We start from the raw sequence: 27,733 nt of genomic DNA, 5'->3' as shown, positions 1-27,733 counted from the left end.
ACGGGGGAAAAGAGAATATTGATGTGTGTTAATATTACTGAACGGTGCTTAACTGTTTTGTTGTGGTTTGCACGACCAGTGTAGTGACCGTGGTACAACTGATACAAAAAATTTGATGCGAGATACAGTTCTGCGATGTGACAGTTTCTTCAATTTTGCCCTGTCACGAAGAAGGGACAAGCTTGCAAAACGCGAATATGTGGCGTATATGAACCTCAAGCCAAAAATTTGCACTCTTTCTATTTTTTTGGTTAAGTATTTCTGATGCGGGCTCCAGATCAGATCCGCATATTCTAATTTTGGTCTGACGAGAGCTTTGTAGGCTGTTAATTTTACGGTCGATGAGGTACGGCGCAATTTACGTTTCAAAAATGCCAGTTTTTTCAGCGCGTTGCTGCAAACGTTTTCTATATGGGGTTCCCAACTTAAATTGTTTGTGAGTGTAACACCCAAATACTTCACTTGCTGGGTTTTCTTAATATAAGCATTATTAATAGTATAAGCAAACTCTAAGGGTTCTTTTTTGTTGGTAAAAGTAATACCTGCCGTCTTCGAAGTATTAAGCTTCAAGCCCCATGTTTCACACCATACACTAATTGAGTGCAACGCATCATTGAGTCTAACTTGATCGGAGTGTTGAGTTACATTACCATAAACAACACAATCGTCCGCAAAGAGTCGGATCTTCACAGGCGATTGAACAGACAAATAGATATGATTTATATAAATCAGGGACATTAAAGGACCGAGCACAAACCCTTGTGGTACTCCCGAGCGTACATCCAGTGTATCAGAAACGCAGTCATTAACAGCCACGCATTGTTTTCTTGGGGACAAATAAGATGCTATCCATCGGACGATATTGTGTTCAATGCCCATAGAGTGCAGTTTAGTTACTAAATCAGCATGCGGAACAACATCAAACGCTTTGGAAAAGTCCAAAAACACTGCATCAATTTGACCCCTCATATTCAGTGCATTTAAAAAATCATCCGTTATCTCAGATAACTGTGTTATTGTGGATAAACCAGCCCTAAAGCCATGTTGATTTGCATGAAGTAAATGATTATTCTCTAGATGTGTCATAATTGCTTTAAATAAAATATGTTCTAGCAGTTTACAAGTTGTGGACGTTAAGGAAACTGGTCTGTAATTATTTAATTCTAAAGAGGAACCGGACTTGTGAACCGGAACTATCTTTGCAGAGCGCCAGTCATCGGGTACCACACCGGATTCTAAGGACGCTTTATATATTACATATAAGTACTCCGCTACCCAGATTGCGTACCTGTTGAGAAAAACATTTGATATTTTATCAGGACCTGTTGACTTTTTTATGTCTAAATTACGCAAAAGACTAAGAATGCTGTTTTTGCTTAAATTTATTTCAGGCATCGGTTGACGAAGCGTGTAAGGTTGTAAGTGTGCATGCGATGCTTTCAACGTAAAAACCGACTGAAAGAATCCGTTGAATTCATTGGCAATGGTGAAAGGATCGTCTATGCATATGCGAGATGTTCTGATCTCTGTGATGCCGCCTTTATCTTTAGATAAATATCGCCAAAATTTTCTCGGTTGTTCCGACATGAACGAAGTCAAGGTGCAAGAAAATAAGTATGTTCGTGCACGCGTTTGTATGTGTGCATGTATTATGTACACATGCAAAATCGAAAAAAACGTGGTTGATCCCTCCGTCATAGGAATCGGAATAACACGAAAGTACAGCGTGCCCTTACAGAAGTAACAGAATGACTGTACATTGATATAAGAGAGTTTGCGCAATGTATATTGGATGTCTGACAGTTATAGCACCGTTTAACGTGGATGTACCCACTTTGATGATTGGTGGTACAATCTCCATCCCGACGACTAACGTCCATGCTAAGTGATTAAACAAACCCTTGTGGTAGCTGTAGTAGTTAATGGTGAAAGCGTAATCAGAGAACGAGGTGTGATGCCATCCAATAAGTCCTCTCCGCCTCTCTGACCTTCTGCTTAATGCTCCTTGTTGCCATATCGCCCGCACTGCCAGCCGTATATTTACTGGTGAGCCTCCTAGTTCTTTTTCTCCACTGCGTGTCAACGCTTTTTCTATACAAATACCTGAAAACCTTTTCTGCCCATCTACTCTTCTTCATTTTCCTCAGCCTCTCTTCGAATCTCATTTTTCTCTGAGCTTCCCTCACTTCAAAGCCTGTCCATCCCATATCACCCTTTACAGCCTCATTTGTAGTCTTCCCGTGAGCGCCCAACGCGAGGCGGCCCACCGTCCTTTGATTTACATCCGTTCCTGATTGTACCTGACTTCATGCACACCACTGAGTTCCCAAATGTAAGCCCCGGGACCGTCACACCCTTCCACAGCCCTCGAAGCACCTCGTACTACCTATTGTATCCCCATAAAGCTCTGTGCTTCATAATTGCAGCATTCCTATTTCCCTCTGCTACCGATGCTTTCTCTTGTACCTCCATATTGCCACATGCCATCATGTATGAGCCATCCGCTGTGGCACGTACACGCGAGTGGAAGAAGAAGAGAACGTTGTTGTTGCTGGTCTGGTTCTGGGGAAGACGTCAACACCTGGCTGTCTGTCTTATTTCGCCCGCGACACTGGTGGAGGCGCTGGGTACATGCACCTTGGCTCCCAATTTCCAGCCGTGACTCCTAGCAACTTGGAGACAGCCACAGCTCCCACAGCAAGAAGCAGCAGCCGCCTGCTAGGACTACCCTCCGAATTCGGTCCCTTATCAAGACTTGACAAGATGACAACCTCGACTATAAGCCAGGCGAGTCAAACCAACGACGCCTATTCTTCTCCGCTCCCGCATGTTTTTCATGCACCGCAGACACGACGGTCTTTCCACGGAGACATTTTTGAGGATGTTGATGACTGGCTCGACCACTTTGATCGAGTTGCCAGCATCAATGAATGGGATGAAGGTCGCAAGCTGCGGAGGGTTTACTTCGCATTAGAAGACTCTGCCAAAACATGGTACGAGAACCACGAGGGTTCCTTTGCGACGTGGCAAGAGTTTAGCCGCCAGCTCCGCGACGCGTACCGCAACGTCGAAAGGAAGGAGAGAGCGGAACAAGCCATCTCGTCTAGGAACCAGCGACCAAACGAGAGAGTTTCGATGTTTGTCGAGGACATGCTTCGACTCTTCAGGCGGGCCGACCCTGCGATGTCCGAGGAAAAGAAGGTGCGGCATTTGATGCGTGGGGTTAAAGAACAGCTCTTCGCCGGGCTAGTACGCAATCCACCAAGGACCGTGGCTGAGTTCTTCAGTGAGGCGACCACGATGGAACGTACTCTTCAGCAGCGGTCGTCACAGTACGAACGCCACGACATAACGGCCACGGCATGCTCTATCGGGTCTGACAGCGAGAGGCTGGCCCTCGCCGACTTCATAAGAAGTGTCGTGCGGGACGAGCTCCGCCAACTCCAAGCAGTGGGACCTCAACCAACCGCGCCAGCATTCGTGGACGTCATCAGAAATGAAATCAGACAGGCGGTCGCACCACTCGCACCACTCGCACCACCAGGACCTGAGGTCCCTGTCCTGACTTATGCGGCGGCCCTACGATCTCCTGCACCACACGCTACTGGTCCTACTTTGCGGACAATGGACCCGCCTAGTCATCTATTCCAGGACGCCTCTTCGACTTCGCCCCCTGCGTCAAGGTTCCCGAGTGCACCCACGTATCAGCCGTCCGGCTCAAGACAGAACGCTACCAAGGCAAGCGTGTGGCGCACGTCGGATAACCGTCCGCTATGTTACCACTGTGGCGAGGCGGGCCACGTGTATCGTACTTGTCAGTACCGCCAACTCGGTCTACGCGGCTTCCACCCTGATGCTCGGCGCCCACGCTACGGTGAGCGCCCCCGTGAAATCGAAGCGTACCTTACGGGCCAGCAAATTCCTCCCCCTGTTCAACGCCGCCAATCACGATCACCGTCGCCTCGCCGCTCCATGTCACCTAGTTTGCCCTCGTCGTCCTACGCTCCTTTCAGAAGCCGGTCACCGAGTCCCCACAGGGGAAACTAGGAACCGCGGCTTCTGGGGGTGAAGTCGCTTCCCAACGAACTGCCAAAGAGCCTCCCTCGACGCAACGACCCGATGATGACCGTTCAGATTTTTCGTTATTTTCCGAGAGTAGCAAGACTGTTTCTGCCGACATCACCGTATTCGTCGATAATCATGCTGTCACTGCCCTCGTCGACACTGGCGCCGATTATTCAGTTATGAGCGGCGCCCTGGAATCTAAACTGAGGAAAGTTATGACCGCATGGCAAGGACCCCCGTTGCGCACGGCAGGTGGCCATCTGGTGAAGCCGACTGGAATGTGCACAGCACGTATTCGGATACGTGCATCGACGTTCACGGGCTCCTTCCTCGTATTACCTGTGTGCTCCCGTCCGCTCATTCTGGGACTGGACTTTCTTCGTGAATACGGCGCAATCATTAATCTACGTGAGTTGCTAGTGTCGTTCGAGGACCCCTTTCATCCTGAAGCTGAGGCTGACAACACCCCCTTCTCGAAGACAGCCCTACGCGTGTCCGCCGAATCTGTGACTCTGCCTCCTCGTAGCAGCCTCTTTGTCAGCGTTGAATGTGAGCAGGACGTCCCTGACACTGTAATCGCGGAGGGAAATTTGTCTCTCCTTCTTGCACAACAAATCTGCGTCGCCCGAGGTCTTGTTCAACCCAGAAATAGACAGGCTCGCCTACTAGTCACGAACTTCAGCGAGGAGTATCGCCATCTTACAAGGCGCACCGCGATCGCATACCTTGAAGACATTGCCGACGTCTCGGGTCCCTCAACATTAGCTGCCCTTTCGTCGTGCGACCATTCCGGCATGCCATTCGCAAGCACTCTCGACGTAAACCAGGATCTACCTTCCGCACAACGGGTGCGTCTTTTGGATATACTCGATTCATTTCGAGATTGCTTCGCTACAACATCGAAGGTCAAACAGACGCCGCTTGCCAAGCATCGTATCATTACCGAGCCTACCGAGAGACCTGTTCGACAACATGCCTACAGGGTGTCGCAAAAAGAACAAGACGCCATACGTCAGCAAGTCCAGCAGATGCTCAAGGACGACGTCATCCAGCCATCGACTAGTCCCTGGGCTTCCCCTGTTGTGTTGGTGAAGAAAAAAGATGGTACCCTGCGCTTTTGCGTTGATTATCGAAAGTTGAACAAGATCACGAAGAAGGACGTTTATCCTTTACCCCGAATAGATGACTCCTTGGACCGCATACGGAACGCTCGATACTTTTCTTCCATGGATCTACGCAGCGGCTACTGGCAAATTGCAGTTGACGAGCGTGACCGCGAAAAGACCGCTTTTATTACTCCTGACGGCCTCTACGAGTTCAAAGTCCTTCCTTTCGGCTTATGCTCAGCGCCAGCTACTTTTCAAAGACTGATGGACAGGGTTCTTTCTGGGCTCAAATGGCAATCATGTCTTGTCTACCTAGACGACGTTGTGGTCTTCTCTGACACCTTTGAACAGCACATCCAGCGCCTCCAGACAGTTCTTGAGGCGATTCGAACAGCCGGACTTTCTCTCAAACCTGAGAAATGTCATTTTGCCTACGAGGAACTCAAGTTTCTTGGTCACGTCGTGAGTCACGCTGGTATCCGCCCAGACCCTGAGAAAGCAAGCGCCGTCGCCGCATTTCCCGTGTCAACAAACAAGCGCGATCTACGCCGATTCCTGGGGCTGTGCGCTTACTACCGACGCTTTGTCAAAGGTTTTTCCAAAATCGCTGAACCTCTCAACCATCTTACGAAAGAAGGCGTACCGTTTGTTTGGGGTCAGGAACAGCGACATGCCTTCGATACCCTGCGAAGCCATCTCCAGGCTCCCCCTGTACTCGGCCACTTTGACGAAACCGCTGCCACAGAGCTACACACCGATGCCAGCAACGTCGGACTTGGAGCTGTATTAGTTCAATGGCAAAATGGCCTAGAGCGTGTGATTGCCTATGCCAGCCGAACATTATCATCAGCAGGGAAAAACTACTCTGCAACAGAAAAAGAATGCTTAGCTGTTGTTTGGGCTATAACAAAGTTTCGACCATACTTGTACGGACGCCCATTCAGGGTAGTTAGCGACCACCATTCTCTATGCTGGCTCGCCAATCTCAAAGACCCTTCAGGTCGGCTGGCACGGTGGAGCCTTCGGCTGCAAGAATTTGACGTTACCATCATTCACAAGTCAGGACGCAAACACACCGACGCTGACTGTCTCTCACGTGCACCAGTCGGAAGTGCCAACGCAGACCTTGATGAGGACGACACTTTCCTTTCCTCTGTATCAGCAACCGACTTGGCTCAACAACAGCGCGACGACTTGGAGCTCAGCCCACTAATTGACTATCTGCAAGGGTGCACATCTAGTCTTCCTCGAAATTTCGCACGCTCGCTTGCCTCCTTTTGTTTCCGGGATGGAGTCCTTTATAAGAACTTCGACCATACGCAAGCTACTTACCTGCTAGTTGCGCCGACCTCGCTTCGTGACGATATTTTACATGCTTGCCACGACGAACCATCGGCCGGACACCTTGGCTACACGCGCACATTGCAACGAATTCGTCGCTCCTATTACTGGCCACGTCTCACGAAGACTGTCAAGCATTACGTTCGCACATGTCGCGACTGCCAACGTCGTAAGACTCCACCTGTCCGACCAGCGGGACTGTTACAACCAATCGCCACACCGAAAGCACCATTTCATCAGCTTGGCATGGACTTGCTCGGATCATTCCCCACGTCTGCGTCTGGAAATCGGTGGATTGTAGTCGCCACCGATTATTTAACACGATACTCCGAAACAAAGGCCCTGCCCAAAGCTACCGCAGCTGACATCGCCCACTTTTTCGTCAACAATATCGTCCTCCGTCACGGAGCGCCAGCTGTCATAATTACTGATCGCGGAACAGCTTTCACCGCAGAGATGCTACAGGAAGTCTTTAGGCTCAGCGGCACAGCACATCGCAAAACCACGGCTTATCACCCCCAAACAAACGGACTCACTGAACGGCTGAACAAGACCATTGCAGACATGCTGTCAGTGTATGTGGCCATTGACCACAAGAACTGGGATGATATCCTCCCTTACGTACCTTTTGCTTACAACACTGCGGTGCAAGAAAGTACAGGTTTCACCCCATTCCGCTTAGTGCATGGTCGAGAGGTCACTACAATGCTCGACGCAATGCTCCTCCCCGACAACCAGGGACTGTTTAACACGGATGCTGCCACGTTCGCTCAACGCGCCGAGGAGGCCCGTCAACTCGCCCGATGCCGTATTGAGAGTCGCCAAACTGCAGACGCACGCCGCAACAATCTTCGGCACCGAGATGTTACCTTCAAACCAGGCGATGAAGTCTGGGTGTGGACCCCCATCCGACAGCGCGGCCGGTCAGAGAAGTTACTGCGGCGCTACTTCGGCCCCTACAAGGTTCTACGCCGACTCAGCGACGTAACCTACGAGGTTCTCCCAGAAGGCACCTCAAGACGTTCCCGTCGGCTTCCACAATCTGATGTGGTTCATGTTTCAAGGCTCAAGCCACATTTCTCGCGTCGTCAATCGAACGTAGAGTGACTTTGACTACAATGGCCACTTAGCTTCTTTCTTTTTGTTGCTTTTCTGCTTGTTATTGTTGTGTCCCACTTTCTCTATTTACTTCTTCAGTGACTGCAGCATGTTCATTTTGCCTTACGGGCACAGTTGTTTCGTTTGTATAGTGACGTTTTGTTTTTCTTTCCTCCTTTTTTTTAGTGCGCATAACCAGCATCGAGACGATGCTTTTCTGAGAGAGGGAGTAATGCCACATGCCATCATGTATGAGCCATCCGCTGTGGCACGTACACGCGAGTGGAAGAAGAGAACGTTGTTGTTGCTGGTCTGGTTCTGGGGAAGACGTCAACACCTGGCTGTCTGTCTTATTTCGCCCGCGACAATATATCTATCCCCCTCATTTACCCATACTCCGAGGTACTTGTACTCGCTTACCCTCGGTATTTTTTGGCCCTGTATTAAGACCGCATGGTCTTCGTGATCATTGAATACCATCAATCCACATTTTGTTGCACTAAATTCTAGTCCTAGAGCCTCACATTCCCTTCCGCATATATCTGCCAGTCGCTGTGTATCATCTTGACTGTCCGCAAATAAGACAATATCATCAGCATAAAATAGACCTGGAAGCTTCTGCTCAACCATCGTGCCGACATGTTTGTGTGACAAATTAAATCCAATGTTGCTACCTTCTAGCGCTTTTTCCATCCTCACCATGTACAGCATGAATAACAGCGGGGCAAAGGACATCCCTGTCTCAGCCCCTTGCTAATTTCAACGCTGTCCTTGCTACTTATTCCTTCCCATTCTATACAAACTGTATTTTCTCGGCATATTTCCCTCAAAAGCTGTATACAGTCGTCCCCTATGCCCACTTCTTTCAATATATGCCACAAAATTTCGTGATTAACCTTGTCATACGCCCCGGTGATATCTAGATAAGCTACGTATAAGGGCCTGTTTTCTATTTTCGATATTTCTATACAGTGGGTAAGAACAAACAGATTATCGTCTAACCGCCTGTCGATTCGAAATCCATTCTGAACTTCTCCCAAAACATCATTTTGTTCCACCCACGCTTCTATTTTTAATTTTACTGCCTGCATCGCCAACCTGTATAGCACCGATGTAATGGTTAGCGGTCTATACGAGCGAATGTTATCCTTTTCTCCCCTGCCTTTATAGATTAAGTTCATTCTACTTTTTCGCCAAGTGTCTGGTATTTCCCTCTCCTATAAGCACTTTTCTACGGCTTTCAGCAGCGCTTCTTTAGTGTTATGTCCGAGTTCGTTAATGAGGCTGACGGGAACCCCATCTAAGCCCGGAGTACTGCGCTGAGCAATTTTTGCTTCGGCCTTTTTCGACTTGAAATTCTCTAGTACTATATCTTCGTCGGTTACACTCCTTTGCGTACTTTTACTCACCGGGGGAATCCCCTGGGCAACCTTTTTAAACGAATCGGCTGTTATCTTTCGGATGTAACCTAGCACTTCATACCCTTCCAATTGATTTCCTCCTTCATCTACCTAACATTGTTGCATTGTGACAGACTTCCTACCCAGCGCTTTTAGGTGGCTCCAAAATATCATAGGCGCGGCCTTCTTCTTTTCGTGAATCTCTGTCATCCAGCGTTCACTTTCACCTTTAATTTTTGCCTCGACTAATTTCTGCACAATGGATTTTTGCTCTAAATATACTTCCCATATTTGGTTGACTTCGTCCTGTGGCCGCTTCTCCTTTTTTGCCTGTCTGTGCTCCCGTAATCCTCACGTCGCTTCTCGATCGCCTCCCGGATTTCTTTGTTCCACCAACTTTTTGGCTTTCTCTTTCCTTTCCAACAAATAGATTTCTTCTCTTTTTCCATTTCTTTCGTGTTTACATGTAGCAGCTCACTATACTTCCAGTCTTTGCCTGGTAGTTCGTCTACTTTTTCCTCGACTCTTGCGGCCATATTTGTTATTTGTTTGTCATTTAGATACAAGCTGCCAAACTTTGATTCTATGTTCTTATTTTCAGTTTTATATCCCATTTGTAATATTATGCGTAATATAGGTGCTAATCGCGGAGGCCACAGTAATGACGAACTACTTTACCGCTCCCAGAGGGCAACACCACCCCACCGACCGGGAGAGTGGTAGATATAAAAGGCGCGTTTGTAAAGCTTCTACAGTCTGTGACCGTGGCGCAGTGGATAGCGTGCCGGGCATCCGTTGTTGCGGACCGAGCGGTCGTGGTTTCGATGCCCGTTGACGGAACTTCCTTTCTTTGCCATCTGATCGTGTATATTTTTTCGACGTCATTTCCGTGACGGAAATACGTCACTGAAGTCTTGGTGGACCCCGGAATAAAACACTTTCGTGTTAAAATTAGCCCCCCTCCCCCAGCTACGCCCATACACGAAATTGCAATATTTTTAGCATCCAATGGTATACATTCGGCGCATGAAGTTCTACAGTCATATTTGAATGAGATTGAAATATAGCTTAAAGGGACACTAAAGAGCAAAACGATTTTTCTCGCATTAGTAAAGTAGTCTTCCACGATACCAAAAAGACCACGCTTTCTGTTCGAAGACGCTTATTAAGCGAGAAAGCGCGCAAAGAGAAAATACAGGTGGTGACGCCACCTTGGAATTCCCGCACCATTTGCCATGACGTCACATATTTTTGCCGGCGCCTGCTTGGGCCTACGTAGTTCCTAATCGGTTAAATCGAAGTACATTGTCCTCTGAGGGGGCCAGAGACTTGACATAACGAGTTTGTGGAAATTTCGTCGAGCCAGTGGCGCCAAAATACGTCAAATGCTCTTTGAACTCTTTTACGTCACGAATTACAAAGTTCGGCGCGAAATTTAAAAATGAAACTTTGAACTTGGTTTTCTCCTGTAATAATAAACCTATGGTGGTGAAATAAACTACACAAGAGTTCTCCGAGCACACTTTATCAATCTAAACCAATTCATTGTTTCTCTTTAGTGTCCCTTTAACGACCTACACATGTCCTTCAGTAGAGATTTTCAGCAAGTTACGGAAATAGGGTACGCAAATACGGTACGGGACTACGGTAGCGCTCCTTCTCTCCAGCTCGCTGTGCTTAAAGTGCGTCCCCCGATCGACAGGTGCATCGTTAACAATGCGTTGGATGACAGGCAACAATAAGGCGTGACACCCCACAGTAATTTTTGAAAAGGCCTTTGTGGTGTTGGGGTGCCTTTACTGGAATTAGGAGCAGCAAAAGCACAGCGAGCGAGAGAGGAGGAGCGCTACCGTAGTCCCGTACCGTATTTGCGTTCCGTATTTCCGTAACTTGCTAAAAATCTCTAGTGTTAGTAAAAGCGTTCTTGCTTTGCCGTTAACTTTTCCGGTGCGAATCTAACTGATGTACGGCCTGGAGTTGATTCCACAGGTAGACGAAATATCTGGACTGGGTGTAATATATACTGCAAGTCTGAATTGGAGTTCGCACATTGAGTATATCGCATCTAATGGACTGCGTCCAGTTGGATTATTAAGGCGAATCAGCAGTGTATATTTTGGAATGCGCAGAGAAATTTTGTCGATAACCTATTGCATGTATGTCCGTCCAATATTATAGTTTGAATGTATTTTATTCAGTGGGAGTTCTGCCTATAAGTTACGTTATTCTTATAAATTATGGAAAAGCTTGGCAGAAGCCGGCTACAACTGAGATGGGGTCGGGGAGGAGGTAGACTTAATCAAAAGAGAAAAAAATAAGAGAATGTAGCGGACTCTGGCGGCAGCATCATTCAAAGGCCCAGTACTGAAGTCTTCTCATAACACTGCGTCGCACAATTTCGAAAATATTGTACTCAAGGGGCACGCGCCAAATCTTTAGTCCTAAATAGTGCACCGTATAAGCAGTTTCAGCACCGTATAGGTTATCTTGGAATAGCACATGGTGTTGCACAAGGAAATTTGAAGTCACTTTAACTGCGTTGCAGAATACCATCACCAAATTTTTAAGATTTCAGTGGCGGCGTAGTAAGCGAAATAGCCGGCGCCGGCGAGCATACAGAAATACCCTCGAAGGTGTCTCTCATGTTCTTATTTGTATGCGCTGTTTTCCAATAATGGTCTATCGATCGTGGGTGTGTCGGTGATCAGCTGTTTCTGATATGGCAATGTGATACTTTAGTGAGGTTGCTTGTTATTTCACAGTGCCATATTTCATTGTTGCCTGGATATTAACGCACGACTGCCGTTGTTGCCTGTAGCAACTGAAGGTTGCGCTGGTGGATGAAGGTCCAACTCACGGCTTGTAGGAAGGAAACAGTTAGGAGGGAGCATTGCGCAAAGAAAGAGAGAGATAAAAGAAAGAAAGAAAGAAAGATACAGAAAGAGAGAGAGAAAAAAAGAAAGAAAGGAAGAACGAAAGAGAGAGAAAGAATGAAAGAAAGAAAGAAAGAAAGAAAGAAAGAAAGAAAGAAAAGGGAGAGAAAGACAGAAAGACAGGAAGAAAGAGAGAAAGAAAAGAGAGAGAGAGAGACAGAATGAAAGAGAGAGAGACAGAAAGAAAGAAAGAAAGGAAGAAGGAAAAGAAAGAAAGCAAAACGAAAGAGATAAGGCACGTTCACACCGAGCGCGGATCCGGAAAGCGGACGCGGATTATCCGCAAAAGCGGAAAACCCGCGGCCGCTTGCCCGGATCGCTCCCGGACCGATTTTCTCCGCGCGGAAAAGTTGGACGCTGTGGCCGCAGCCAATCAGGGCCCAAGAAGCGCGCGCGCAGTATTGCGTCGTGCCACAAGATGGTAACACGTCCGCCGTGGATTGGTGGATTCCTCCATCCCCGCGGCGGAGCGGACAGAAGGCAACGCGGTCGGTCTGAACAGCCGCGCGGCCTCGCTGCCTCTCCCCTTTGAAAATCCGCTTGCCCGCTTGCGTGCTCCGCGTTCGGTGTGAACGTGCCTATAGAGTGGCAGAAAGAAAGAAAGAGAGAGATTGAAAGAAAGAAAGAGAAAAACAGAAAGAAAGAAAGATCGAGAGAGGGAGAAAGAAAGGAAGAACGAAAGTGAGAGAGAAAGAAAGAAGGAAGGAAGAAAGAAGGAAAGAAAGAAAGAAGGAAAGAAAGAGTAGTACGTCAGGCACGCAGACGCAAAAGCTTCCCTTTCCCCCATGTTCCCGATGTGGAGAGGCTCCTGAATTTTTTAATTGCAGAGGTCTGGTTCTCCTTTCCCACAGTGCCATTACTGTAATCAAGCAGAAACCGTAGAGCATTTCTTCACAGAATGTTACAGGTGTGAAAACCAAAAGCAAAGATTTCTGAAAACTCCTTTATGAAAAACTTGGGATCCATCTTTCTGTATCAGTATTACTCTCCCTGCGGGCGTCGGTACTAGGTCGCTGTGACAGGGGAACATCTGATGACGTATTCAATTTTATAAACGAATCAAAGAAACTGCCATGCTAATGCCATCTCTTTGTTTTTTTTTTTTGTTTTTTAATTCACAACAGATTAGTTCAAAGAATACTCTTTTCTTATTAACATTTCTTAATGCAACGGCAATCACCACTGAAATGTTTTCGTTTGTTTACAAATGATCTTTCTAGTATTTCTTTCTTCTTACTTTCTTTAATGCTATTTTTACCCCACAACTTTCGCTGTTGAACCATGCATGGCCGATTCCCCTTAGTGGGTTGAGCTTTCTGTTGAGCGGGCCACGAGTCTGAACGAAACTTTGTAAACTTGTGTGACTGTATGTGTTATGTGGTTATCACTGTATATATCATAATCGTCACCCAGCACCTGGAGTAGCATGTCAGGCGAACAGCCAGGCAAACATCTCCAGCTTCATTAAAATGTTTATCTCTCTCTTTCTGCCAGAACCTAACCAACCAATCATTAAGGATATTTACGATTGTTCCTGGGCAGGTCAAGTAAATAAATAAATAAATAAATAAATAAATAAATAATATGATAGATGGACTGATTGATTCATTAATTGATTTATTGGTTATTATTAATAATTATTAACTATCCCAAGTTCGTATTTCGTGCACGAATTGTCAGTGTGCAGGAATTAATTTGAATAATACATACTGCGTTTTATAAAAAGGTCACTGATGTGAAGAAATAAGATGTGGCATATACGTATTCCACCAAGCACGCGCTTTTGAAACGACGCCAGATAGTAAATATTTTGAATCGTGGTTGCTGCTCAGATCAGTAATACAAAACCTGTAATTGGTAAAAAAAAAGGTGCGTTGTAAAAAAGCGTGTTGATCAACGCAAGGCAAACTTTTAAAAAATTTTCAGCATAATACTAACCGTTTTAGACAATTTGCTAATAATACTTGTTAGGTGTTCATCCCTTGTCACGTGTTTTCCAAAATATATTCCCTGTTGCTTCATTATTCGTACCAGCTCTTTTTTCACGTAGTTTAACTTAATTGGCTCAGGGGTGATGTTCAGTGACCCAAATAATACGGTCTCCATTTTAACAATTTTAACATTTAAATGCTGTTGATTAACACCACAATTTATACCAGTTCGGACTTCATGAGCTCTTGTTACTAAGTCTTCGCGTAAATTTAACACAAATAAACTGGCGTCGTCGGCATAGATTATGAATTTAGCTGTGGTATCAATGCCTCGGATCTCAGTAATGTAAAGTATAAACAAAAAAAGGCCACAAAATACTCTTTGGAGGACGCCCTTATAAACCGGTTTTACAAGTGAGCGTTCAACTGTAATCGTCACAAGTTGGACGATGTGAATATCATAAAAATGAAGAGCGTCCTATGCCTCCAACAGCATAAATTTCCAACTTTCTTAACAAAACGTTGTGGTTGAAAGGTCAAAGGCTTTGAAGACGTCTAAAAATAAGCCGAGTATAATTCTTTGGCCTTCAAAGATTTCTAATATAAAACTCTTCTGAGCAAAAAAAAAAAGAGTGAGTTCAGCCTATATCATTTTTTGAAAACCATATTGAGCGGGATGTATGAGATTACAATGGCCTAAAAATGTAAATCCTCGGTGTCATACTTCGGCCCCCTACTAATGACTGGGGGAAAGAGAAGACAACTTTGCCCTTTCCCCTCTCATTAATTATGTGCAAGCGGGAGAAGCTCTGACTTGCTTTGACTAGATAAGAACTGCAGCTGCAGTTCAACACCATGGTATACACCATGGTATAACAAAAAAGTACCCCGTTTTGTTTTTATTGCCTGTCAGCAATTATCTCTTTGTGATTGGATGACATCATATGCATCAGGGGTCTCAAACGTATCTCAGCTAGCGGGCCACAGTCGCGAAATTTTCCCTAGAGTCGGCATTACTGGAAAGGTAAGTAGGTGAAAGGGAAGCCCGCATACTTTATTCGTGGGGAAGCCTAGTGTAGCGAGTTGAGTCTGGTAGGGAATGGTTACCGACGTGGAGAGGATGAAACTGTGTAGAAAGGAGGAGAGCAAAGTCGAAGCTGTGGCGTAAGCGAAGCATCTGGTGTGGAGAGGAGGACCGGTCGATAACCATCCTAGAAAAGCTAAGGGTCTCGCATTCGTTCTGGAATGTTCGGCAATGGCCAAGGCAATCTATGTCACATGGCTAGTGTCAATGTCTCATCATGTCACGTGACTAACGTAACACTTATACGTCACAGGCGTTACGTGATTTTACGTCCCGTGACCAGTGTTCCATAATTTTACACGTGACTAGTGTCACATGATTTTGGTGGGAGCACGTCACGTGACTTGTTATGTGATTTTACGTCACGGAGAGGAACATGTTTCTCTATGTTTCTTTCTCTGTCTATCTTTTTTTCTTTCTTCCGATTCATTTCTTTAATTTATCTTTGTATCTCTTTGTTTTTATCTCTCTCTATCTCTGAACGCGTTCTCTCGCCCATCCGAGTTACTGCATAGCACGCAAAACAAATCGGTGTAGCGGGAGAGCGCGCGCCGGGCGCACGTGTTCGGAGAACGAAGCCGAAGATGAAGAAGAGGAAGAAGGGAGCGCGCGCAGGCATGATGATGATGGTTTTCGCGAACACTGCAATGAGTGACTCGGTTTCTCTTCCAAGCATTTCCGGTGGAGCCCTTACTTCCGGTATTCCGAATATAGAGAAAAAAAAAAGTCTTCTACAAATAAACCTGGTAGAAAATCGATGGTTCTGGTTCAAGTGAAGAGTTACAGTAAATACATATCATATTGGAGCATAAAATTACTTAAGGACAGAGTACCTTTGAGGACAACCAACAAAAATGAAATGAGTTCACTGACAGAGCGCACGGTTTCCTTGTGAGCAGCTGGGGTCGTTCCGGCAGCTGGCGGAGCACGTCTCAACCACGCGCTTCTTTCTACATGGCCTCCGAGATCCACTTCCGCAGCGCGCCACAAAAAAACTAAGGTATCCCAAAGAATACATCAGGGCACACAAACACGGACCTGCCAGCGCCACTACCAGACACCTGAGTCAAGGATTACGGTAGAATACACATTATTTTTTGCTTTGGTGTCTCTTCAACAGCAGGACATGCGGCTGCATTTCACGATGAAGCAGAACTGATTCAACCTGACCCGACGAGGCGTCGTCCACAAGCCCACAGCTGCAGTTCATATATAAAAAAATTCAACATTACGATTCGTTTATTTGCAAGATCCCGCTAAGGCCTTTACAGAACGCCCGGTGGTGAACTCCCGCAGACCTGGTTGCAGGTTGAGAGCGAGTCGAATCGATCCGATCCGACGAGGCAAAGCCGACTCAGCAGACCTCGACGCCCTGACGCAACGAGTGCTGCCTCGGGCATTCATATCCGCGAAGTACGGGAACCGGATGTCACGCGGGTCGCACGTGACAGCCAGTGGGGCGAGACAGCGACTCCGCTGCGGCACCAAGACACCGTCGAGTCGTCGTCGTCGATTGCGCGGGCGCTGCAGGCACGTCATGGAGCACTCCCTCAGAGACCTGAATGCCCGGCCACCGCGGGACGATGGACAATCACCCATCGAGAAGTCCCACTGGACGCATCGCGCTCCGTCGAAGAACCACCGCTCTTCCACCACGTCTCGCCTGCATGCAGAGAGGAGGCCGAGAGCGCATTTAGGTTAAGCATAGGAAAAGAAGTAGCATAAAAGTTTTACTATATTACCAGTTGAATGTGGAGTAGCTGGATTCGTCAAGATTGTTCGCATACAGCTATTTCTGAAGTCGCCAGAATATGTACGTACCAAGAAACAACCTTTTTGGTATCGTGCAGACCGTTGTATCGCTCAACGGCTGTTTCCATCGCACTGCTCAGCCCGAGACGCCCAGCCCTGGCGACCGCATCGCTATGGGGTCGCAATGTAAACAAAAGAAAACGCTCGGATACTCTGCATGCGAAATAAATAAGGAACCATTCGCTATATATTGCGTCCGCTAAAACTTACTGTGCAGTTCCGCGACGTTACCCTCTTGGTCTCAACAGCATTGCCTTGCGTGCGATATCGAACTCGGACCACATCTTTGCGAAGCGCACCGCTGTCGTGACGTTGCTGACGTTAACCCATTAAGTCATGCGAGTGCTGCCCTCCACTGTCGGCCCAGATACGTGTCACGCTGCTGAAGCAGTAGTCTTGCTGTTGTTCTGTAGGCGGGAGCATCGCTCTCCGCGAGCGCTTCTACCGCGAACGCACAAAACCGCGACAGATAGCTACGCTGAAAAGCATTTGCAGGCTTACTACGGTTTCATACAGTGCGTTCATTGCTGACCAGCCCTATATACTACGAACAAGGGAGCGAGTTCGAGCAGCAGACACAACGCAGCACGACTGTCCCATGTGCTACGTGTCCGTGCAGATCTTCGCTACCGGAAGATTTTTGCTCGCAGTGGATTACGATACTGGTGCGTTATATGTCTTCATTTCCCTTTCAAATAGTTCGTTGTGTTTCTTAAGGTGAGCGCAGGCCCGTAGCCAGGTCGGGGGGGAGGGGGACGACCTAGGGGCCCGGACAACCCCTCCCCCCGAAGTTCTGATAGAGGGAGATTTTTACTGAAAATAAGTAATAAGTTCTTCAAGGCCTTCAGCAAGCCCCCCCCCCCCCCCCCCATCGAAAAAAGTTCCTGGCTACGGGCCTAGGTGAGTGTCTGCTGCATGTCATGATAATACTCGCGTAGCTTTAAGGGCACCGATCGAAGTACCTCGGTGCTGCGTTGGGAGCATGCGTCCTGTGAGCCGGAAGTTACTAATCATAGATCCGCCACCGACTGCGTTCGCAGGCTGCACGGCCCGAATGTTGTTTAATTTTCATGGTACGCTTATTGATAAGTTTCTAACAGGTCTGCTAAGGGCGTACTATGCATACAATGCATTCAGGTGTTTTAAGTTGGGCTAATTATTTTACATTCCTGGCATGGAAAATGCCGTAGACGAAACGCCATATTTTACCATTATTGTATGTATCATCGTTGAGTGCTACTGGTATGTAGGTAGACGATGGAATTGGGAAAGAACGACAAAGTCTATCGGTGCTGGAGCGCGGAAGAATTTTGGAAGTGGAATGTTGGATGGAGTTTTCGAACCATGCATTCGTTTTATGACTACCTGTTCAAGCCGGACTAAGTACTGGGTTCGAGAGAGGTTTTACAGCGAAGAGTTTCCATGGCGTGGAAAGGCGCGAAAAAGGCGCCGCCGTACAGAAATCAACAAGACCATACGCTCTTATTTATTTCTTTTTCGCACCTTTGTACGTCATGAATAAAAACCAATGCGCCCAACTTTCCATTGCGTTGAACAGCTTTTCTTTGCACTTCCGCACGTTCTCGTGGTCGCTAATCAGTAGTTGGTGGCAATTTGGTCGGATTCTTACACGCGACGAAAAGGTGGCTAACGCAATGATCATGTGCTGTAGCGTAACCACTGAACGGGAGCCGTACGTATACGCCAGAATAAAAAAAAAAAGAAAACGTTGTATACTTAGTTCTAAAAAACTCGGCTTTTGATGATATTTGTTACAGTAAAGAATGAAAAAGTCAGATATCTCGGGCTGTTGTGGCAGTTGTGAAAATAGCCAATATAGATGCCAATGTATTGTATCTTTTTGTGCGTATCAATGCAATTTACAAAGAAGAAAAAGAAGCGCAAAAAGATGGCTTTCGCCTTCAAGTCGTCTTCATGAGAGTCCGCGTGAGAGAGAGACATAACTTTTATTTTTGTCCTTGCTGGGGTCAAGGGAGGCGGGGGCCGGGAGACTAGCCCTACCGGAGCCAGCCGGACTGCCGAGAGTTGGTCATCCGGGCACGTGCTGAGCAGCATAGCCCCCCACTGCTCGGGCGTGGTTACCTTAAATTTAGGGTTCTTGCTGCGTTTGATGGTGTGTGTAGCTGCGGGACATGCCCAGACAATGTGGTCGAGGTTGGCGCGAGCAACCCCGCGAGCTTTGCATTGTGGTGTGTAAACGTCCGGGTATATGCGACTGTACAGCGGGGGAGTAGGGAATGTTCGTGTCTGTAATAATCACCATGTTGTCGACTGGTGCTTATTTAGCGACTTGTCAGGGGGTGGGAACTTCAATCTTGCCCTACGGTAATGCATAACAATTTCACCATACGCGACCATTCTTTCTTTTGCGTGGCCGCAGCGTGAGTCTTTTTTCAATGGTAAACCGGACAAGTTACCGCGAGCAGTCGGTGAGGAGGACGCTCTCGAAGCATCGTTCGCGTGGCGGGTCCCTGGCGCAGCTGTCCAGGCAAGTGCCCAGGTTGGGGTAGGGTCACTGTATATGCTACCTTTAGGTAGCAGAGTAGCGCATAGGTCCGGCTAGCAACCACAGCTATGCGGTGAATTCGCACTTCGTTTTTGGAGGCGACATGCCTACTGTGTCGCCGATTAACCTGTCTGGCGTGTCGAAGACCGGCGATAAACATTGGCTGTCGATGGCTAGTGTTAATTCAGTTCGCTGCAGCGGCGGCGTCGAGAAATAAAAAAATTGGCCCTAGCGGCAGCTTCTCCGCAATGCATGGTTGCTAGCGGCGTTGGAAGACAGATGCGCAACTCTGCTACCTAAAGGTAGCATATACAGTAACTCTAGGTTGGGGAACCTGTTGGCGCCCCGGTTGCAGACACGCACACGGTCGCGCTCGCTCCAGGCGCACGATCGAGACCGGTCGTCGTAGTATAGGCCTCGCGTATCTGCTGCTCGCAGTACGTGTAGAAGCGGCGGCCACACCGACGGTTCACGGGCCTCTGCATGGAAATGCGGCGCGCACAGAAAGCACTACAGTTGTTACACCGTAGCTCAGTTCTATTAGTGGTGTTAATTGTAGTGCACTAGCTCAACCGACTGGTTTTGTGCGCAGTGGGTCTAACTACGTATGCGCTCTTGAGCTGGATAAAATAGAGAGTGACAATTTTTTAACGCGATAGCGTTAACGAGCTGACGTCGCAGAAATACCGGGGTCGGTGTCGGGGGCGTCTTTGGTTGTGAGCGAAAAATCAGCGTTGTCTGTGAGCCAAAATTTCGAGGTGAATGCAAATAAAGATAGAAGCCGGGTGGCGTCCGCACTTTGGCTTTTCTTGCGGCACGGTTTAAGTCTCCACCTAGAAGATTGGGAAGGCGATACGAACACGAACTGATTATGCTATCGCGTTCTTACAGAGGCGCTAGCGTCATGGTTGTCGAAAAAAAGTCAGTTTCACCTCAAGGGCGAAGCAATGAATGCGATAGCAACAAATTGTAGTGTTACACGAAGTGAGGCTGGCAGCTAACTGTTTTGCATCCGATCTCGCGTAACTCTCGTGTAAGAGAATACGGCCGCACCAGGGAGAGATGCTCCCCGCAAAATCACTTCGCGTTGAGAGCGCAGCACGTAGAAGGGTATACGAGCCACCCGCTGTGATGGCTTTCGAGATAGCGCGCGCGCCAGCAATCGCCACCGCGCCCTTAGATTCAAAGTTCAAAGTTGCTCCTCGCGCGCGACACTCCCCCCCCCCCCCCCTCGTGTCTTCGCGTCTTTTAAGGCTCGTGAAAGACGGGCGGGGCATTTCCTGTCTGCTTCGACGGCAGGCCTTCCGAGCGGGGTGATGTTATCGCATGCACCCTCCAAGCGATGGGCCGTCTTGTTTGAACTCTGCTTCGGCTGCGTTCGTCGCCCCCAATCGCGCGCTTTTACCGGCGGTAGAACATAAAATGCGCGGGGGGATCTTATCAATTTGGACTTCATACCGGAAGGACATGACGGCGATGGCGATGGCGACGGCGACGGCAAAAACCCGTCGAGACTGTCCATATAATTGCTATCGCTATAAAAGTTTTGTCCGAATCGGCTGGTTTGCCGCTTGTCGCAGACAGGATTGCCAGGTTTGGCTACTTTGCACCAATTTGTTTACTTTTCTAGCCTGGTAGAAAAAGTGGCTTGGTCACTTGGCTCCTTTCTGGCTACTCTTTTGTTCCCTTGATTTGAACCAACCAATCAATTAATATCTGGTGACGAGGCAGCGTTTCAGTATGCGATGTCAAGACATGGCAGCCAAGGCGTGTTCAAAGCTCCCAAAATTGAATTTGGCACGTGGATCCAACAGAAGAAGATGCTTTTGGATACGAGACTGGGCCTCAGGGAAAACTGTTGCTTGGCTTATGCAGACCACCTATTGCTGAAGGCGACATTACACCGTAATTAGAAGTTAACAGGACAATCGAAAGCACTCCTCCGCATCCACGGCGCTTTGCATTCAATGACATTGCCAATTGGATATCTGACGAAGTGCTTGTGTCATTTCTGATTATCATGAACGAACTGCGCCTAAGGAATATTAGCTGTTCGGACTTGCTCATCCCACAAGAAATTATTGCGGAAGTGACTACAATTTATGCGTCAATTACAGCAACTGTGCTTACTTCTAGTCATTTTAAGAATAGCAAGGCACGACGCGTGGAGAGCGTCACTTTTGCCACAGCGCAAGAAACCCCATCATCCTGCATGAAATGAGTGTTGAAGTGAACAATTTATTTAGCAAAGTTTTACACCGCGCGAAGAAGACAGGACGAAAACAGGAACACATACGCACACACAAGCGCAGTGTGTGCGTATGTGTTCTGTTTTCGTCCAGTCTTCTTCGCGCAGTTTAATACTTTGATAAATCCATGAACCGACTAGCCCAACAACATGCCTTGCTTCAGAACAAATTATGCTTGAATCTCAACAATTCTGACTTTGAAATTGTCATGCTGTTCTTATTCACATTTTCGCCAGAAGGCTATATAGCATTTACTCATTTAAATAAAACACCACAGTTCTTTTTCACACACGCGTGGTAATTTTTGGTACTACGCTTGGCTAAGTTGGCTACTTTTCGCAGTTTTTTGGGGAGTTTTATTTTGTCTTTTAGATCTGGCAGCCTTGGTCGCAGGCGATTCCGTTGCTCTGCGACAAAATCGTTAACAAAAACTAAAATCCAAGGGATGGAGGAAGAATGGAGGAATTTCGTCACTGTGCGTTAGATGAAAACATTGGAGAGAATGTTGGACAAATCTTCGGTGGGGATTGTTTTGAAGGAAACTAGTTTTCTCACTAAAAAATACAGTATTTACATGCGACGCATTACATATTTTAACATGAAAGTGTTTTATGCTGCGGTCCACCATGGCTCCACTGACGTATTTCCGTCACGGATATAACGTTATAAAATATATACGAACAGATGGCAAAGCGAAAAAGTTCTGTTGCCGGGAGTCGAACCTACGACCCCTCGCGGCGCAGCGCACGGCGCGCAACCACTCGGCCACAGAGCGTACGTTCTTCAACTTACTAACGGCGAGCTATTTACATACACCATCTACCGTTGGCGGTACTCAGAGCTCGGTGGCTTCAGCGTGCTCTCGTTATCACTAGCCACATGGTGCGAAGAGCACGGAGGGCGCGCTTTAAAGGTCGTCGCCCCGTGCGTTGCGATGCGAGCGCGCCTCTACAGGGGGTGTCTCTCATGTGCGCGCGCTTATCTCGTGATGGGGGTGGTTTGTACGTCTTTGGCTTTTACTACAAGTTTCCGTTGACGTTACAGAGAGCACGAAGGTCACTTCGCTCGCTGCAGCGGCCGCGTTCACGAAAGGAGCGTGCTGTTCACACACAAAGAAGTAACAGTTGTGAGACTTGTTAGTTCGCGCTCGTTAGACTGTTAGTTCGTGCGCCCTTTCTGCTTTAGAACGCACTGCAAGTTTTGAGCTGCTTGCCGTTCTTCGCGTGACATTACAATTTGTTGCTATATCAATCATTCCTTCGCCCTTGTGGCGAAACAATGCACAATACACGCTCAACTACCCCTGTGAAGACACGTTTCACTTTCGTGTTATACCGATTATTCATATCAAAGGGGGATCAGCCATGGCTTTTTTCTTGGATTCCCGGTTGCACACCATGTGCATATACGCATGTACTATATTTTGTTAATTTCGACCGATAAGTTGCTGCAACCACTGAAAGCTCTCCAGTGGTGCACTCGGCATATATTGAGCCCAAGATACCAATATAGCTTGAAATATGCCGAAACTAGGCTTGTCGTGGCAAAGCCATATAACAGATATTCTTATTCTCTCGTCCTTTGCGTTATTCAAGATGGAGAAAAACGAAGGGTAAAACGCAGGAAAGTTCACCAAGGACGTGCTCCTCTAAGATAAAAACCGCCAGTTAGCGGCGACGTGAGTCGCTCTTATTTGTAGATCGCGTGACTACACTTAACTGTTTATTACGTGAGTATGCCTGGTGCATCGCCTGTTCTGTAACGGCGGGGTATTGAGCAACAGTGGATGGTGTTGCTAGTATACGTCCAACAGAAGTGAAGGCCGGACAACGGGCGTAAAGTTCTCAAGGCTCACCGTTTGGTTCTCGGTTTGCAGCCGAGGAACAGGCTGCGTCCTCGTCTCGTGCTTTCTTAAGGTCGAAGCCGCTGTGACGGCGACTTCACGACGCCTGGTCATCACCTTAGCTCCAATCCTGGCCGCAGCTCTTCTCGCCTCAATCGGTGCGACGATCCTGTTGCCGCCCGCCGTGGCAAACTCTACCAGCTTGCGCGGCCGGGGCGAGACCTCTTTCCGATTCACCGTAGCCGTCGGCCTGTCAGCGGTCAGTGCCAGGGTGATCACAGCGGCAACTATAGCGCGGCCACTAGCACCCCGGTACCGAAGCTCTGCAGCCACGGTTGCTCTGAGCCGTCTCGCTCGTCCCTGTCCCCACGCCGCAACTCGTACGCTTTGGACACGTGGTCGAAGACGTCAACGCGAGCGTTTCCTGACGGCGGCAGGGGCGGCGGTGACACTTCAAGTTAGCCGTCGTCGTTGGGCCTCGTTCCGGAGCCAACCTCGCGTTCGAAGGCTGATGCGACCCATGGAGTAGATGCAACACCGACGCAGCTGTAGGCCCAGTTTTGGGCTGCACTTTCTTGCACTTTCTCTGGCTTTCTGGCGCGCGCGCACTTGAAGCGAGCGAACGAGCAGGCCGGCAGGTAAACAAGGATGCGCGTGCACAGTGAGCGGCGCTCTAGAGCTTCGCAAGCAGCCGTGAGAAGGCGCCTCGGTGCTGTCTGCCACGCGCTCCCGTGGTCCGTAAAATTTTGACCGCCACTGTACTCTTCGGTACCCTGATGATATGTGCGGGGGGGAGGGGGGGGGGGGCACGGGTCCGGTATGCCACAACCTGGCTACGCCACTGACGTCATCGCATACCCAGACCGAAGCAGCTCCCTGTTTCGGTTTTGCTTTCGACTCACCGTTTACTGTTTATTTAAAATTATTGACAAGTCGCTCAGCAAAATGAACCATCCTAGCTGTTACAGGGCTGCTAATACCATTTGAGAACGGCATTATCTCACTGTGGTCGAAAATGCACCGTAGTTCCCCTTTAAGCTTCGCCTTTGAGAGTTGAACGCTATAGTGATATCTTCACGCACGCACGCACGCACGCACGCACGCACGCACACACACACACACACACACACACACACACACACACACACACACACACACACACACACACACACACACACACACACACACACACACACACACACACACACTCTCTCTCTCTCTCTCTCTCTCTCACAATGGCTAGCCTGCCTTCGCTTCTCGGTGGAAGCCTAAACTGTGCCTCAAGCAAAGCCAAAGTGATAACGCCCCCCGGCTCCTATCTTTATTTGCATCTACCTCGAATTTTCGCTCCCAGCCAACGCTGCTTTTTCGCTCACAACCAAGGACGCTGACGCCACTGACACCGGAATTGCTGCGAAGCGAGCTCTTTAACGCTATCGCATTAAAAGGGTCGCCGTCGCTCTCAAGCCCTATTCATTCCAGAATGACAGTGTTCGGTGTGCAGATCACAGCCTGTGGTGCTTGCTAAACCAAGTGTCCAAATAATTAACGCACGATCTCTTAACTAAGTATTCAAATACGGCACATTATCTTAAATAATTGCACACATATATACACAGTAAATGTGCGAAATAAAAAAATTACTGTGTAACGTAATGATGCTGATTTAATTTACGTTACCGTTTATCAATTCGGTTAATGTCCTCGAGGAATCTGAACAGAAATTTTAAAATCTGAGGTTGCTGAGAAGGAGAAGACGTAGCACTAAGTGTTTTCCTAAGATCTAGCGGTGCTTGGGAAGTTGAGCAAATTCTACATTGAGACAACTTATTTCTTCTCTGTACGCCTGGCAATCTAATAAAATATGTTGTATTTATTATAAAGCACCACAGTTGCCACAGTATGAGTCAGTGGTTACGTTGTGACCTGTACATACCACGATCATAAATTACAGCTTTGTGAATTAAGCTTTGTGAATTCAGTATCTTATGTTCACATTCTATGAATCAACGCGTTGTAAAGTTTCACTGCTTTAAATGGCAGGAGGTTTCGTATTATCCGAATTTATATTGATCAAAAACTGAAATGAACCCTTGTCTTTCCTGCGGAATAATAACAACGAATCTTCTACTTTTCAGTCCTGCTTTTATTGCTTTCTTAAATACCTTTACTAACCCCTTCATAGCATCTTCGCTGAGCACTAGGGTTCACTTGTTCAAATATTGTGGTCGACGTCATCGAAAAGTTCTTGTGTCTGTATTTGCCACTTTTAATCCCAAGAAGAAATACGATATAATATTCCATTACCTATGTGCAAGAAAGAACAATTGTTTTTTGATATAGCACATTTCCGTACAATTTCACCCAGTCAATGCCACTCGTTATTACCCTAACAATCACAAGTATGAAAACAAAAGTTCGACCAGGCATGGTTCACTCCACCATGATGTAACTCTTAATGGACTGTGCATAATGGTCGATGTAGGCAAAATGCTAGATGCCCATATATGTGCGATGTCAGTGCACGTTAAAGGCACGTCAGATGGTCAAAATTCCCGGAGCCCTTCACTAGGGCATGCCTCATAATCATATTGTGGTTTGGGCACGTAAAACACCACGTATGGAAATAACTTTATTGAGAGGTCCCCCAAGTTCTAGGGACCCGGGCTCAGGTCTCCCACGACGGGACGTCAAGGTCTTGTCGCGGGTCAATGGACAGCCCAGAGTTGGTCGCCGATGCCTGAGCTGCGTAGCGGGGCGGCCCACATGGTTTCTGGGGCTTTACGAAGTGCATGGGTTCAAAGCAGGTAAACCCCAGATTATATGTCTACGTTCATAGAAATCCCTCAGCACGAACAGACACAGTTAGGTTACGCAGTTCACAGAGTTCCCGGTTAGCGACAATGCGCGTGAGCTTGCTGCGATTGTGCACGTTGTGCTGGATGGGCTCGTACGTGTCAATGGACTGACGTCGGAAACGCGTCGCACTATCGCGACGACTTCCAGCAGTCCACGTAGCAAGACTCCCGGCGACAAAATCGGAGCTCGCCGAGACACGCTCGCCCGTCGTAGCCACGGAGTGCGTCGCCGCCGGAGAAGAACAAGTTCTCAAGCTCGTGGGGATCTGCGGTCAAGTTGTAGCTTTCCACGAAACCCTGCAAAGCCAAGAAGTAGAAGAGAAGGTAGCCTTGTTGCGGAATCGTACGGAGTGTTACAGCTGGGACATGTGTATACACCCTACAACGTCATGCAACGCTTTCGACGAGCGTACAGAACATTCTGCAGCCACACAATGTAAAGTCCCAAAAGTTATCGAATTTTTGGTGTGAAGTGCTTATTTGGCGCTAAATGGTTGTTTTCTGGGGGGAAAATGGAAGGTGAATGTTTTTAAGTTTTCCTAACGACTGTACGGCCCTGTGACGTCACAGATCGTGGAGTTTACTTTCGCGTGTTTGTGCTAATTCCTTCATTTATTTTATTAATTGTTTCTTCTTTCTTGGTGTGCGTAGCGTGGTGAGTGAAGAAGTTATCAAAACTCGTCTGGTCGAAACTTTACTTTCTCTGGAATTTATTCAACATAATCATCTCAACTCGATCAATAATTAAACATTCCAGAGTAGTATCTTCCAAGAATGCTAAGATGGACCGCTGATGACACGACCTTTTGTGATCCAGAAGAGTGGGCCACGAAGCCAGCCTGTTAATACGGCCATTGTTAAATCGGCTGGTGAGAAACGTCACCCGTGTAACTAGAATTCATGTTCTTCAGCGATATGCACTATGTCGATTGACATGCGAATTTGCGCGTGATTCTTTCCTTGATGGTTGTCTACTGGTGTTTCTTTTTTTTTTTCGCAAGAAGAACGAAAATTGAGCCTGCCAGTACCTACCTCCTAGACCAAAATGTTTAGAAACTGCACGAGCACAGTCCGTGATTTATTAAGGTGCAAGCCTCGTATGGCTCATGAGTAAAAAAAAAAATTCCGGCATCAGTGGCGTGAACGCGAATGGTACAGAAAAGTACGTGTGGTGCATACCCGCATATACCGGTTGAGAAATGAAGTTCATTACGTGCGAATAAACTGTTAATTAAAGTAAATTAAGGTAGTCAAACAAAACTAATTGATTAGAAATGACAATTACGTGCATAAGATGAACGGGATGTAAATTGAGGTGAGTTAAAGGGAACCAAAGGTTAAATAATTGTGAAACGCATGTAAATAAAGCTAATGAAAAAGAATTGAAGGTGAATGAAAGGTGAATTAACAATAAATAAAATGTTAAATTGAACTAAAGTTGAATCAAATGTGAAATGACAGTGAACCAAACGTGAGAGCGTAGGCT

At 47.4% G+C, this 27,733-nt stretch overlaps 1 protein-coding gene across 1 annotated transcript in view; it reads right to left on the bottom strand.

The window, feature by feature from the left end:
• Window positions 1-26,170: 26,170 nt before the first annotated feature.
• The window catches only part of LOC119395936 (N-acetylglucosamine-6-sulfatase), a 50,886-nt gene continuing 49,323 nt past the window's right edge, over window positions 26,171-27,733 (bottom strand). The window contains exon 12 of the mRNA XM_037662967.2: window positions 26,171-26,544. Within this exon, the coding sequence (XP_037518895.1) occupies window positions 26,377-26,544 (168 nt within the window). The 3' untranslated portion in view covers window positions 26,171-26,376. The remainder of the gene's footprint in view (window positions 26,545-27,733) is intronic.

The sequence above is a fragment of the Rhipicephalus sanguineus genome, chromosome 6 (genome assembly GCF_013339695.2).
Source record: "Rhipicephalus sanguineus isolate Rsan-2018 chromosome 6, BIME_Rsan_1.4, whole genome shotgun sequence".
Lineage (NCBI taxonomy): Eukaryota > Metazoa > Arthropoda > Arachnida > Ixodida > Ixodidae > Rhipicephalus > Rhipicephalus sanguineus.
The sequence above is the reverse complement of the archived record's forward strand: the minus strand, read 5'-3'. Positions and strand labels throughout refer to the sequence as shown.